General features: G+C 40.8%; 1 protein-coding gene across 1 annotated transcript in view; it reads right to left on the bottom strand.

Annotated features, from left to right (window-relative positions):
* Nucleotides 1-4,972: 4,972 nt before the first annotated feature.
* ube2f (ubiquitin-conjugating enzyme E2F (putative)) overlaps nt 4,973-16,095 on the bottom strand; it is a 54,482-nt gene continuing 43,359 nt past the window's right edge. Inside the window, exon 10 of the mRNA XM_004566000.3 lies at nt 4,973-8,682. Coding sequence (XP_004566057.1) covers nt 8,632-8,682 — 51 coding nt within the window. The 3' untranslated portion in view covers nt 4,973-8,631. The remainder of the gene's footprint in view (nt 8,683-16,095) is intronic.

The following is a 16,095-nucleotide window of genomic DNA, read 5'->3' as shown; positions in this document are numbered from 1 at the left end:
TCTATATCTACACTTTAATTAGATTTGCATGGTATGTTATTTGCTAGACTGAAAAACATACTAATGCAACATATAATTAATATGCGGTATTATCTGCATGTCGTTTCGCAGAGAACGTCATTCCTCCAACTTATAAAAACGAGCTCAGCTCAAACTACTGAGACAGGAGTTACAGAAACATGTGTGACTTAAGAAAAGCGGAAATTCCTGATCTAAAAAAGGAAAAGTAGGAAAGAAAATGCAGACCTCAGCTCAAGCACTACATGAGAGCCTAACTAATATTCAGACTGGGATTATGCATTTGCTCACACAGGACCTCCATCACAAACACAGTCTGTCATGTTAACTTCTCAACCCAAAGATGGAAGTCGAAAGTAAAACCTCTGCAACTTTCAGTTTTTTTCTCTCATTACCAGCTGTGATAAACAGTTGTTGTTTTCATGTGTGAAAAACTAAGCACACCCCTTACTGTTTCTATATTAAGGAGGAGGGAAAGTAACAGCCAGATGACTGATTAACTGATCGTTGGTAAGTGTTAAAGTGACGTTTGCTGATCTAAAGTTCATAACACGACTCACCTGAAATGCTGTGGTGGGACTTTAAGGAAGGGTTTCCATAAACAAGTCAACCAGAAAATCACTTCAAGTTATTATTACTAAAGCTATAATAATCGCTGGAATGTGAAATTCATAGAGAAACTCCCAGATCCTTCTACTGACCGCTGCGACACACCTGCACCAGGGCAAACCTCCGCCTGCCCCACTCCTGCTAAACAGGTGAAAACAGAGCAACAGGACCGCTGAGTCTTTGATTTTATTTATTTTCTGCTCTGTTTTACTTGCATCTATTTGAAAGAGTGAGTGTAAACACAAAAAACTATTTTATTTGCTTTACTTCATATGTTTCATATGTTGTTTGTTTAATTTAAGACAAAAAAAATAAATGAATGAGAGGTAAAACTTGAGGGGGTAGGGACAAATAAGTAAATACTTCTGCCTACTCCTTTTCAAACAAATAATGGAATGATATTTTGTAATGATTGTGAAGGCACATGTTTGAAATGTTTGAAATAAAAATGAACTGAACTATTTTATGTGATGGAATATGAAGAAAATAGGTTTAAATGTTAAACAAATTTCTTCCAGTCAGAGAATGTTGCATATAATTTAATTTTTGCTTGATGCATAAAGTTAAAAGATTAAAACTAATAAAACAAGTTTTAAAAAGAGACTTTTCCATTTGATTACATTTTGTATGATGGATTATGCAGAAAAATTAAAATTGGGATGAAAGATCTATCACTTTATCACCTATTCAGGGTGTAAATCATGTTTTAAAAAGTAACTAAGTAACTAATTACTTTTGAAAATAAGTTATCAGTAAAGTAACGGGATTACTTTTCCGGGAAGTAATCAGTAATTAGCTACTGATTACTTTTTTCAAGTAACTTGACCAACACTGCTAATAAGTCACATAGGGTGTTAATGGGTGTGGAGGATCACGGCTGTCTGTGCCACAGAGACTTTTTACTTGAGTTTTCCTCACAGTGCTCCAGCCCAGCGCTGCAATTTTGTTCAGAACCAGTGAGCGGTAAATAGCTGAAGAAATGAGATACAGCTTGGAAACAGCTAGAAGCAGCGAGCGTGGCCGACGAACGGAAGTTTGCACGCAGCTGAGTGATGGAAAGACAGAGAAGCAGCAGAGAAATAAGCAGCTGACATCGAACGCCCACCAGGGCACCAACACAAACGCACAAATAGACAGATGGACAGAGAAAACAAACACGCACAACACTCACATTTACAGAGAATTAAGACACAAAGAAAATTGCACAACTCTCTGACATCGGCTCTTAATCTCCAGCGTTGGTGCTGACTGACATTTCCAATAACCTGCAATTTTCTCCCCGCACTCTATACGAGTGTGTCCGCACTGACCTGCCTTCCATATTTAGACAAAACTTTTACTCTGCTGCACGTAATGTGCTGCAGATAGCCAGAAAAATGAGAAGGTAAAAAAAACAAAAAGTAAAAAAATAATGGTACTGCCACTGAAAGGGGAGAAACATGATATTTTGTTCTGTAACAGCCACCATAAGATAACCTGATGTGCATGTCAGCAGGAAGTGAGAGCGCACATACTGTAGGTAGATAATGATCCTGTTCAGACTGTTCTTCAGTGAGTGCCTAAAAATAAAAACCACTGTTGCTCTGATGTAACCCCTGAACCTCCCGTGCCCTTCAGCGAATGCACACACAGGAAACTCACACTGGATGCTGATGGGCGCAAATACAATTTACATCCTCTGATTATCTTGTCTGCTACACTGGTTTCACTGCACATCTCGGGATCGGATCGCTGCATCTGTTGTTGTTGTTTGGAAGAGGGGGAAAAGAGGAGAGATGGGAAGTAATTGTGTGTGTGGGTGAGAGATGCCTGAAGATGAGGAGGAAAAGAGAGGGTATCAAACTTAAGCTCTGACAGGATTTTCAGTTTAGATAAACATGAGCACTCCTGGCTTTACGCGTGAATTACTTCAGACACACAAGGGTGATGGACGCTTGGTTTAACTGCTGATCATCCGACAAAGTTTTTTTTTTCTTTTTAATTCTACAGTGCTGGTTTTAACTATAAATGGAGCAGTTGTTAGGTAATATGTAATGCCCTTAAAACTACAGTTGCTGCTCAGGTAGTGAGGTTCAATTACATAACATGCAACAGCATCACTCAGCTGAAAAGCCACAGAGTAAAAAACAAATAATTTCAAAAGTGTCTAAAATGATTTAACGCTCCAATGTACCACAGAGACATTGATGATAATTATAAATTATCTGGATCTGGAGTGAACGCATGCAGTTTAATCCTTTAAGTTATCTCTAATCTTTAAAAGTAGAGTAACTGCACAAATTATTTCTGATTTGGAATTTCATTTCACACGTAGTGTACATTTATATTAATATATATTTTCCTATACGCTGATTAACCGATTTGTTGTTCTTTTACGACTCACTTCCTCATAAAACGTTAGGTATTTAAATTTAATTCAACATAATTTTATTTATATAGAACTTAATCACAATATCAGGTAATGTTATCAGGTAAAGACCCCGCAATAATAATAATAATACAGAAAACCGCAGCAATCAGACGACCTCCCTATGAGCAAATACTTGGTGAAAGTGGGAATGAAAAACTCCCATTTAACAGGAATCTCTGGGTTGAAGGGAGGAAGACAGGACAAAAGATGCACTGTGGAAGAGATAATGATTGAAACTGAATTATAATTAGTACAGTTAAGTTATATTATAGGATATTTTAGTCAGACAGTACTTAGTAATGCTTTATTTTTGATTTGATGCACATGCTTTACTGCATTTTAGGTACAGTGAACCTATCATGTTAATTAAACCAGTTTGATAGGAGTTCACTTTGTGGCTTTATCCTGCAATCAGCCATTAGAAGACAGGCACACTGTGGTCATAAAAGGCGCACATGATCAGCAGTGATGCTCAGTTGGTACTAAGGACCCCAAAGTGTGCAAATGAAACATTTCCCCATACCACCAGCCTGAACTGTTGAGGTAAGACAGGATGGAGCTGTGCTTTTATGGTGTTCTGACCTAACTGTGATCCTGCCATCCGAATGTTGGAGCAAAAATTGGTGAGCCTGTACAAATTGTAGCCTCAGCTTCCTGTTCTTAGCTGACAGGAGCGGCACCCGGTGCGATCCTCTGCTGCTTTTGCCCATCTGTTGAAGGTTTGTTGCACCTTGGTGGTAATGAGCAGTTATTTGAGTTACTGTTGCATTCCAGCTCGAAGCAGGCTGACCATCATCCTCTGACCTCTGGCATCAACAAGGCATTTTCTCCCAGAGAACTGCTGCTTGTGGACTTTACCACCACTGTTAAAGTGTTAAAGTGTCCAGTGAGTGTATTTTGAATAAGAATCAGACCGACCAATCACTGGAGCCCATTAATCTCTTCCCTAACGCAGCAGACAGGTGTGGAGTCCACATGGTTTCAAGTTCCCCATTATGTTTTTATTGCATTAGTATTTATTTATTTACAGCCTGCTTTTAAAGGATATGGAAACATCTGCTTAAAGATAATTGAGTGTGGGTGGAGAGGACTCGATTGGTTAGATTATATTCAGGCTGAACAGTCACTGTAGGTGAGCGGGGCCTGGAATACCCAGGGAACTGGAGAAATATGATTTATAGCACTCAGCCTTCTCATTATTTGGTTGAGGCTGTCAGCTGTCACTGCACACACAGGAAATCCACGAGGCTGCATAGCCACAGGGCACGGGAACAGTGCGACTGCGCATCCTCCAAAACCCGCCGTAATGACAGGCTGTGGGGATGACTGACAGACGTCAGCACTGTCTGCGTCCCTTTTCCATTCAAGTCAAAGCTTTGAAAGGCTGACGGTTGTGTGCTGAATGTACACTTCGTGTGCACGTATGCACAAATGTGTGAGAAGCAAATGCACAGAAGGAGAAAAGCAGCAAACATTTAATATTTTTTGTAAACACTCAAAAAATTTTGTTACTCCTTTTAATCATTTACTCCACATTTTTATTTAAAGTCATTTAAAGTACCTTTCAATGCTTTAAAAAAAATTGCATATTGGTAAAGTGAAGAATTACTTGTGATACCCGTGTCTCATAATTTCTACTCTCAGCCTGGTTTTAGCTCACCTCAGAGCTTCCTTTATTTCCAGACATGCTCAGTTTGGATTAGTCTGATAACAGAACTACAACCACAGAATGGGCGCTACACAGAAGCTGTTATGTACATATATAATTACTTTGTTAACGGTCAGCCTCAAGCAGCCACTTAACTAGTGTCACAGTCAATGGTTGGAGACAGCAGCGCGGCAGCAGACAGTTAAAATAATCATCCTTTGTGAAGTGACACAGACACAGCACACGTCACCAAACGCTCGATCAACACAAGAAACAAGACACGTTAGTTTCATTTATATACTCTTTAATATATCTTAAAAAATGGATATACAATCTGAGAAAGAAAATGTCGAGGATCTGAAGAAGAACAGATTGTTAATCTCGTTCCTCTGGCCCTGGAGTTTAACTGAAGCGAAGACATTTCCAGAGAAACATCCGAAGAAGAGGAGAAAACAAAACAAATTACCTCCAACAACACAAACTGCCAAACTAAAGGACACCGATAACAAGATCTCCAACAGCAAGCAAAAGTATTATTAAGGCCAAGAAAAAGCACTGAGTGTTGGGCTGAGGCAAAAACTACCGAGACAATTTGTTGCCAATTAATGAAGTGTCGTGTAGCCAGATCTGGGACTGCTGTCACTCTGTTTTTAAAGTCCTGGGTCTTTTATTTTGGCAGAGTCGGGTGCTTTGTGTTGTTGTGTTTGCTAAGAAAATAAAAATGATCTGAGCTGATGAATCCAGATTTTAAAAAAGAAAGAGGAAACCAGAGCATGCTAACAAGTCACATCGTCTCCACAAGTCACACTGTAACTGCCCACACACACACAGACACACTCCAGGAGCACAAACTGTCATTTTTGTTAATCTTACACGCACACTTCCTACACAAAAATTCAATCTTCTGCCTCTACATTTCCACATCCTCGGTAGACTGCAACACTCGCACACAGACGTTTTCCTCATGCAGACGTGAAAACAAAGCTGAACAGGTGAAAACAGGCGATACTTACAGACTCAAACCGGAGGCACAGCAATAGCCAGGGCCGGGCAAACGACACACGCTCACACACACACACACACACATAAAAACACAATCACTAGCCAAAACCCACAGCAGCAGAGGTTCATGGAGACATTATCTAGTTAGTCCAGAATTCCTAGCGGCCATCCCACAAAGCATAATCTGCTCTAGTCAACCGAGAGGCGCAAATATAGTTTAACTAGTTAACTAGCACTCGAGGTAGCAATTTAATCCAGTGTCAAACATGTCAACTGCCTCAAGAGTGTTTCCCACCAAATCTGTGCAGTTTTTTTAACCTCCCCTTTTCCCCAGTGTTTGACTGTGACCGAGCCTGCAGAGCTCCACACATTTATTAGACCCCCCCATCCCCCCACCCCCAGGGTAAGGTTTACCCCACTGCTGCCCTAAATCAAAAGTATTAGTAATGACCAAAATCATTGTTTATGTTTCTGTAATGCTTAATCCTGCAGTACACACAAGCTCTTAATCAAAATTGGATTTTTAAATGGTAAAATATAGTTATTGTTATGATCCCTGACATTTTAAATTTCCTGTTTCACAAAAACGCTGAAAAAGTAAATCACAATTATTAGCAATTATTGTTATTATTTTTATTAAGATGCCAAATTACATGTTAACTTGCATTACTGAATAGAAAAATTCGTTTTAGTTGTTGAATGTGATGTCTCAGAGAAGTGCTGCAGATCAAATTCACCTATAAAAATGTAAAATCGGTTTGTTTTTGCATAAACAAAGAAAAAAAACATATTTTTGACAGAATTCTCAAATATTTGTGATTCTTGTTTTTATGACAGGCGTTCCAATGGCTTTGTTAAGTACTGCACTTTCATAGATTTCATAGATGTCCAGAATGACGCCTTCCTGCAGTCTCTAACAGATCTAAAGCCACTTACATTAGCTAGCTAGTAATCCTGCTAGCATGTCATCTTGCCATCTGTTTTCATGCAATCTGGAAACCTGCCTTTTAAAGTAGCTGCTTGAACCAGCGTTCAAGTCTTCTGGGCTTCTGATGCACCCAGTGGAGATATATTTGGGCCAAGTTTTCATATTCTTTTGGCCAGTTATGACTTACACCTGCATGCAACTACAGCCTGCTCACCGATCAGTTGAACTCTGGCTACAAACAATAACAGCAGACTCTGCACGTCTGTATGCAGATATCATTTACAGAGTGGTCTTTATGAACCTCTGCTATTGTTTTCTCCACACACATTCAGATAGTGAAATCATACAGTCTGCTTACAAAGGGGGAGAGACTGAAATAGCGCCATTTTTAGAAAGATACAGTCAGCTCGGAAATCTCCCTAAGGGAGCAGAACGAGGGGGTTTGTGCAGATCAGTCAAAAACCTCAATATCAGTTTGGCTCAGCACTGAACAGTGACTATAAAGTAAAAAAAATGACTGAGTTTAAAAGTTGTAAGGCTTTCTTTGCACCTATTGATCTTCATTGGAGACATTTTCACACATGAACTCTGGAGAATGTCAGGACTGTCTGGTGGGATACGATACACTCTGCAGCTACCAGAGCAGGCAGGAGGGAGTGCTTGCTGTGAATTCACCTGACAGTCACCTGTTCTTTTCGCAGCTCACTTTAAAGATCATTGAAAGGTGGCTGCACGTCTCTCAATAATCTTTGGAACAGTTCGGAGCTGCAGTGCACGTGGTTGATGACAAAATGACTCAAGATCGTTCTTCAAGTGTTGCCTACGTACATCCAGGAGGTCATTTGGAGTCGTGTTTAAGGTTTCCTCCAACTTTTCTTTCTTTGACAGATTCTTTACCGTGTTTAGCACTTTGTTGCTTAGTGCTGTTATCAGACTCTTATGTCATCACTTCTTTAAAACCAGTCGTTGTTTCGCTTACATGAAGAGCCAGCATGCCAGAAGTTTTGACTGTACTGTTTTAACCTCTCCATCTGCAACACAGAACTTCACATGTGCGCTCACCTGTGCTGTGTGTGTGCGCGTGCGTGCGTAACAGAGACAGATGCAGTAAAAAAGACAAAGAAGTGAAGAGGGCAGTGGTGCAGAGACAAGAGATGAAGTTGAAAAATGAACGGTGCATTTGGCTGTTTTTGTGGCAGTATTTTATGTCACTGGAACTGAAAACACACAGCTGTGTCTGCGTGCATGTGTGTGTGTGTGTGTGTGTGTGTGTGTCTGCGTGCATGTGTGTGTGTGTGTGTGTGTGTGTGTGTGTACACATGCAGAGAGAATGACATTAAAATGGGTCAGTGTGGTCATTCACATGCTGTCTAATGGGGCTGGGGGCTGCAGGCTTTCCAACTTCCAACCAATGTGTGTTTTTCCATGTGCTCACCTTTTACTGCAGGCTGTGACTGCGTGTGTGTGTGTGTGTGAACTCACATGCATTTTCACTTTAGTGACACAAACATGGCAGGCACTGGAACAGAGAACTGACAGTAACAGATAATCTTCCTCTTGAGTCATCAAATTTAAAAATAGCCAAGCGTGACTTGTTGTCTTCTTCAGTTAAACATCGCATCCAATTCCATCGCCACGTGGCTCGTGTCCGACGGGCTCGTCAGCGGGGTGGCGTCATTCGTGTGTCTTGCCACAACAGACAGACACTGTGGTCACTGTAACCCTCGGCCGATTAACTAAAGCGTTATTTTCTTGTGTATGTAAGTCCTCTCTTCAACGTGTGACTTTTTTTTTTTTTTTATTTCATTCCTGCGATGTGAAGTTTATTGCAATTGGGTGAACAGAAGAGGCGGGGCGTCGCCAGAGCTGTGGTGTCGAGAGGGAGGGGAGTGGTACGAGTCAAAGAGTCAGCTGCTGATTCACACATGTGGGAGGGGAGTTGGCCAAGAGAAGCAGAGGCAAGGTAGAGCAGTTTGGTTAGTTGGTGCAGGCTGCAGCGGGTCACCAATGCTTTTATCATCTGGCGTAATGCTTGATGTAATCTTGAACCTTATTCCGAAAGTCCTCCTGAGGACAGAGAAGGTAAAGAGAAGAAAAGAGTTAGATGGGAAAACTAGAAGTAAAAATGTTGCTGTGTTGCTTTTTCCCCATTTAAAACCAAAAATGGCAAAAAAACACAAACACTGATCTAACTGAAGATATTTTAATGTACTTTTTAGGTCGCTATGCTAGTTTTGGACATATTAGACGCTGTAAGGCACTTTTTCATTCCACATGTTAACTTCTTGCCAAATAATTGGAAGCAAAACAAACAAAACAAAAAGACAAACAAGTGTAAGAAGTATGCACGAGGACTAGGCTAATCTGAGGCGACACTACACAAATGTAGATCCAGAAAAATCAAGGGTCATTTGAATTTTACTACACTGAAAATATGCAAATGACCTTCGGCAGATTTGTCAATTAATTTCTTGATGTACAGTGAAGGCACCCTGCTAAAAATGCAACATGTATAGGGGTACAGTATGATGCATAAACACTGTTAAACAAGCAACAACAACAAGATAAATAACAGCCACTGTTGCAAAACTAGAATATTAATTTCACCAAATATTACATCTCTTTTAACTGTACTATGCACAGTATCAGTCCTATGCAGATGTTACACTGCAAGTAAATGTACGTAAAATCTACAAGCACAAAAACCCAAAACAAAAAGACAAACGTTTAAATTCTTACGTCTGATAGTTTAAAAATGAAATTCTTCAAGTTTTTCTCACTCGGGGCACATCTAGTGCCCGAGACGTGGAGTGCTTGACATCTTGATAATAACGACGTCTGTATCGAGTCGACGTTCCTTGGCCATATCCCTTCTGGTCCTTAGTGTCTTCCTCTTTCCTTACCATGTGTCCCCCCCCCCCCCCCCCCCCTACTCGATCATGCCCCTTCAGGTTATGCTTGACATCGTTCCACCCCCACCCACCATGCACGAGTCCTGTAAACGCCCCTCTGTCGTTACTTCGACTCATATCTCCTGGTGGCATCTGGTCCAACCAAGCTGTGTGTGACCTCCACTTTCCATCCTCTTTTTTCCCCCTCCTCCGCTACCCGCTAGTTTTAGTCACGGTTTAAGTTTTCCATCTTTTAAAACCATTTGGCTTTTCTTGCCAACATCCTTTTCATCTTAACTTCTTTTTAATCCCATTATTCCTTTAAACACTGTTTCAATTCAATTTTATTCAGATAGCTTATACTTGCTTTACATTGTAGAGTAAAAACCTTATAATATTACAGAAAGATGTTTCAGCAAGCACTTTGTGACAGTCCAGAGACATTACAAGACTCACACACTCTCTCACATACACACACACACTCACACACACACTTTGAGGCTACAGGCTATTAATTTGAGCTGCAGCAGCTTTACTCTGTTGTGAAAAGGTTTCCTTTATTTGGTCTACACTAGAAAATGCAAGGTCAGGCTGTTAGCTACACACATTATAAATCATAGAAAGTGCTGTAACTGAGGTTGCTGCTCACACATAACAACAACACAGGGGACATTTTTTACTAGTATTAATGATGATGCAGGTATGACTCTGCACAGATTGCTAGCATTTCCCAAGTATGCGGACATGGGGTAGAAGTTAGGCCCCCCAAAAAGAGTTGAATCTGACTTAGGCCCTAAATAGCAGGTTAATCCTACTCTGTTTATTTAAATTTCTAATGAGAAACTATGTGCTACAGGCTCACATGGTCTTCTGCTGAATGTATTTTGAGTAAATGATCTTTTCCCCAAAGAACAGCACACAAATCATTCCAAACAGATGGATTTAATCCATCTGTGCTTTCAACTGGCCTTTTTTTTTTTTGCTATAAATATTTAGCTAGCTTATTTGTGACTAAATTAATATTTGTGCACCCTTGGTTCCTAAGCATCCTCGTCTGTCGACCCACTTCTTAATATACCTCTGCTTTTTTTTTTTTTTTTTTTTTTTAAAACCCATCCACTACCACAGGGTCCTGCCCTTGTCACAGAGTCCCCCCCTCTTGTCCAACCTTTCACATAAATGTGCCGTGCATTGACAACAACGCCCTTATTTATGCGTCAGGTCGAGCGGCCTGTTGGTTACGCACACATTTCTCTGAGGTCGCTGGAGTACGAACAAGAAATGGAGAGCATGAGAAAATAAAGAGTAAATGGGAAAGAGAAAGAGAGAGTCTGTGCACAAACAGGGGAGACGGCATTAATGCTGAAAAGTTGCCAGCAACCATAAAAGAATTGATGACAGCGGTCTGAGAATTGGTCCATGGAGGGATGATGGATCAGCTATTCTCTGTTGAGAGATTACTCCCTTAAGACTTTAATTAATGCTAGAAGAGGAATGAGCGCAGTGTGCTGGAGTCTGGGTACCCAAACTGCTTGTTTCTAAGTGAACCTACTATTTTGGTTTATTATATTGATATATATATAGAGAGAGATCAGACCGTACTGACTAACATACTCAGCCAGTCACACTGCTTGGCTTGTGACCTCAGCTTAAAAAAAGCAAAGAGAGCTACTGAGAATGGACAAGACTACAGTAAAAATGGTGAAACTGAAGACATACACCTAGTGATGCACAAATCAATGAGTCAGGGATCAGAATCATCCTTGATTGGTGAACATCTGTTCAGCCTCGTGTCTGTTTTGTATTTTGCATGAAACGTTGATGTTTTCTTGATTTTTTTTTAGTTCTGGTTATTAGAAAAAAAACTGGCAAAACACACTGAGCCAAGAGGAAATCAAAATGGGCCAAATATATTTCAAAGCTGCTATTACAAAAGGTGTAACTTGAAGAATTACTGCACAATAATTATAAACAACTTTTTCTCTTCCATTAATTAAATTTGAACAGCTTGATCCAGGCTTCATCAAGTATACCTAATCAACTACTTGCTAAATGCAATTATTTAACCAGTCAGTCCCATTCAGCACATTGAGGCATGTAGACACAGTCAAGACAGCCTGGAGAAGTTAAAACCAAACAGCACCACAGACGTTGAAGGTGACATGGTTGTTGATGCCAAATGGGCTCATCTGAGTATTCCAGAAACTCCCGATCTGCTCGGACTTTCCCACACAACCATCACTGGTGTTTACAGAGAATGGTCTGAAAAGGGGAAAATATCCAGTTTGCGGCCGTTCACTGGTAGAGGTCAGAGGATAAGTGCTGGACTGTTTCAGGCTAATATGAAGGCAAGAGTAACTCAAAGTAGTACTCATTATAACTAAGGTGTACAACCTGGTGAGTGGAGGTCACAATGAACTCATAATGAGCTTTGTCCTGAAATATTGGTACATTGAGGCCATAAATGGGTGGACATGGTCAGTAACAGCACTCGGACGGGCTGTGGTGTTTAAGAGCAGCTCAGACTGCACAGGATGCCAAACCTCGAAGCAGATGGGCCACAACAGCAGAAGACCTCACTGGACAGCACTCTGGTCAGCTAAGAGCAGGAGCTTGGATGATGGGGCCAGAATTTGGTGTAAATAATATGAAAGCATCGTATTTTTCGGACCATAAGGCGCACCGGATTATAAGGCGCATTAAGCAAAACAAAGCAGTCAGAGAAGTCAAACTTTACTCAACTCATTCTTCTTGCTTCCTCCACTTCCGTACCATTGATTCATTAATGTTGAATTCTCTCACAGCTGCTCTATTTCCATGTTGTTGCAGTATATTAATGACTAACCTTCTATTGTGGATGGATTATCTCAGTTGTTCTCCTGACTGAAGTTTGGTCCGTTTACAGCATCCTGCCATGCGATTGCATTTGTCTCTAACCATTGGAAACCCTCAAGTTAACGAGTAGAAAAAAGTTAGCGTTCATCCTCCAGCTTCACTGTGTTTGTTATGCTAACATAGCTGTGTCGCTAGCCACCACGTAGCACATCATTATATACCAGCAAGTCCAACTTCAGTAACCCTACAAACGTCACTGCTGTTTAGTTTTCTGTCTTCATTTATGTTGGAAGTGACAGCAGAGCTGTACGTTTGAATTTTTTAACAAATCTCTCAGTCAGAACATGCTATATCATGTTTAGCTAACTAGCGAGCTAACTTCCTGCTAACTTCTAACTCTGTTAAATTTAATAAATTCTGTTTTCATGGATGCCTGGATGTTAAACTTAATTGTTACACCTGGTAAAGCAGCAACGCTGATCATCTTATTAAAGATGAAAGAATTTAGACAGTTTTTAACTCTCAGTGATGCTGCAGTGTTCGTTTGACTTTGGGACCTGAAGTAACTGAATTTAGGACCCAGATTACTCCACGAGGCTCTTGACTACAGTAACCGTAATTCTCCGACAATCCATAAAGCGGTGCGGCTTCGTAGCTTACCAAAGTCGTACTAAAGCATTTTTTGACAGATTTTTGAGCGCCGTGTACCAAATAAAATCGGTTTGAGGTCTGTATCACAACCAGAATACATAAGGCGCACTGTTGATTTTTGAGAAAATTAAAGGATTTTCAGTGCGCCTCATAGTGCAGAAAATATGGTACTTAAACTACTTAAACTGTTAGGGCTGGTAGTAGAGGTGAAATCCTGTGGGGGATATTTTATTTACACACGTTGGGCCCCTTAGTACCAGCTGGGCAGCGCCTAAACACCACAGCCTGTCCGAGTGTTGTTACTGACCATGTCCACCCCTTTATGACCTCAGTGTACCCATCTTTCAGGACAAAGCTCATCGTGAGTTCATTGTGACCCCCTCAGTCAACAGATCTAATAGTGCACCTTTGGGATGTGGTGGAATAGAAGGTTTGCATCACTGATGAGCAGCTGACAGCAACTGTGTGACACCACTGTGTCAATATCATCTCAAAATCTCAGAGGGATGTTTCCAGCATCTTGCTGAATCTGTACCACAAAGAGTTCAGACAGTTCTGAAGGAAAAAGGATGGGGCAAACTCTGTACTGTAAGATATACTTAATGAAGTGGCCAGTGACGTGCGTATAGACATTAGTATGTCAATCTATCCAAGAACTGCTGAGAGAATTCACTAAAGGCTGAAAATTTTAAGCTCACAGTTCATCTTCTGACTACTGTTATAATAAAACCCTGCCTGTGACACTTAGTGGCTCTTCTTCCTCATTTGGCAGATGACGTGACATCACAGAGGGAATTAAAAAAGGCAAATATGTGGTGACAAAATGACACATTAACTGTGGAAGTAAACACCAATAGAGTGCACACAGATTTTAAGCTAGAAACTCTTTGTCAATTGGGTCCAATTAAGATGTCAATACAGACTAGGAAGTTTCTCAGTGGCAGAATAAGAAAACAAAAAAACCTTAATTAAGCTATCACACAACTATGAGGAGAAACAGGATAAGAGCAGCAACTATTAAAGACGACTCACAAAAAAATAGTACGGGTACATTTACATACTTTGATCATATACGTTTCTCTTCCTTTGTTCTCGATTTTTCTCTTACAAAAGAAAATTGGCTGAACTGCAAATTACTCTGAGATTCATTAGATTTAATATTGCAAGTGAACTCTGCAGTCGATTAAAAAGTTTGTTGGACTGGTGCTTACTTTTCTTGGCTTCACCTAGAGAAAGCAATTAACTCTGTTCCTCCAGTGATCTGCACAGGTACTCAAAATATGCACCACCATCAGTGGGAGGGGAATGTAAATTAAACCCTGTGGGTTCAAATGGTTGGTTTAAAATCGGCTAAAATATAAAAACTGAGCAACTGAGGGCCTCGGGATATATCAGGTAAGCAGACTATGAAGGGAAAATATGTCGGCGTAAGGAGCGATGTGAACAGGAAAGTAAAGAAAGGACAGCAAACAGAAATGACATCCATCGAATTAGCCAACTGTTCCCAGTCGTCTTTTTAAACATACAAAAAAGACGAAAGAAAAGCAGAATGAAGAACCAGGCACGTGTTAAAATCATGCTCTAAGCTTCTGTAGTCAATCCACTTGTGTCCACTAATCAAGGATTTCAGTACCCTGGATCATTCTTTGCTGCATGTAAATGTGATTTGATATCTCGCTGGTAAAACCTGGAAGTGTGAAATAAACTCCCAGGTATCCCCCCCCCTCTCTCTGCACCTACTCAGCTCAGCTGAAACTTAATTAGCACTGCTGCGGGTGAATAGCTCTGCATTAATTGAGTGCATAGAGTGGTATACTGAGGCCACAGCCTTTTGTTTGAAAAACCTATACTGGAGGTGTCACTATGCAAAAGCAACTCTGCTACAGTCTGAAAGGAGGAGGTGGAGGCTCTGGCCGCTCACGATGGATGACATCGTGGCTCATGCAGCACTGAACTCGTCACCACTCTGGATTCCCTCGGCTTTTTCACCTTAAGAAAGGCCAGGCTGCTCATTATACAACTGCTGCTTTGACTTTGAAATTTAGAGCCAACTTGTGCCTCACTTTATCTTCCAGTGACTGTTTTCTGATTATTTGCACAAATCTTTGCTTCCACTTCAGCTACAGTTCATCAGTGTCTACAGGCAGGGCCTACGCTTTGTCTGGCCACTCCGGACGCACCATCTTTTCAGATGACAACAAATGGAGTTAAAGACCTTTATAGACCACTTTACATCACATGCTTGTTAAGTCAGCACTTGGTCTGACTAAACACAGACAGCAGCAGAGAGCAGACATGTCCAATGCTGTTGTCGTTCACTGCCTGGCTGCCACTGCAGAGCTCTGACACTAAACTGATAGAACAGGTACACAACACAATAAGGTGACTGGAGCTGCTGAAGGCTCTGACAGTGTGCTTGTTAACCCGTGTAAGAGCCTGCAGTGTAAATCCAAAGGACAGTCTCCCCTGTAAGACTTTGGGAGTGGACATTAAACCCCCCCCAGTAAACCTAGTCTGTTGTGTACGTCGATGGCACAAAATGAGTGGACTGTTCACTGTTATAGAGGTTGTTGGGGTATTATTTTGGGATCCTGTTCTACACCACACACTCCCACATGCACTCATATCCCCAACTTCCTGTACTGTGGACTGAAAGACAGTGAGAAATCGTGTCTATGCATGGAACTCACTCCAAGCTAAATCCATCAGTCATTCAGTTCTTTATATGTTGAGACAGTTATTTTATCTTTTTCTGTTTCTGTGCCGCAGTTTGACAAATTTAGGGAATACCTTATTACATGTCAGATATAGGGGCAATAACATCTGCTGAAGCCTACTGGGATGGTACCGATAATTCAGGACATTCAGTGGGTGACAAAGTAGAAAAATATTAGTATTTTATAAACAAGAAGTGAACACTGCTTCTTTTAAGAGAGACTCAAGAATAAACAACCTTGATATGTGGTCTCCTTTTGTGCTTTAACGAGACCCTGTGGGTCATTCATGGACAGAAAGCTGATGAGGAGAAGAGAAGCCCAATCGAGATGCAGCAAAAGGTGAGAGAGTGTGTGTCTGTACTTGACACGTCTGACTATTGACTGAA

The sequence above is a fragment of the Maylandia zebra genome, linkage group LG16 (assembly GCF_041146795.1).
Source record: "Maylandia zebra isolate NMK-2024a linkage group LG16, Mzebra_GT3a, whole genome shotgun sequence".
Taxonomy (NCBI): domain Eukaryota; kingdom Metazoa; phylum Chordata; class Actinopteri; order Cichliformes; family Cichlidae; genus Maylandia; species Maylandia zebra.
Note: the sequence above shows the minus strand (reverse complement) of the source record. Positions and strands in the feature narration are given on the sequence as shown.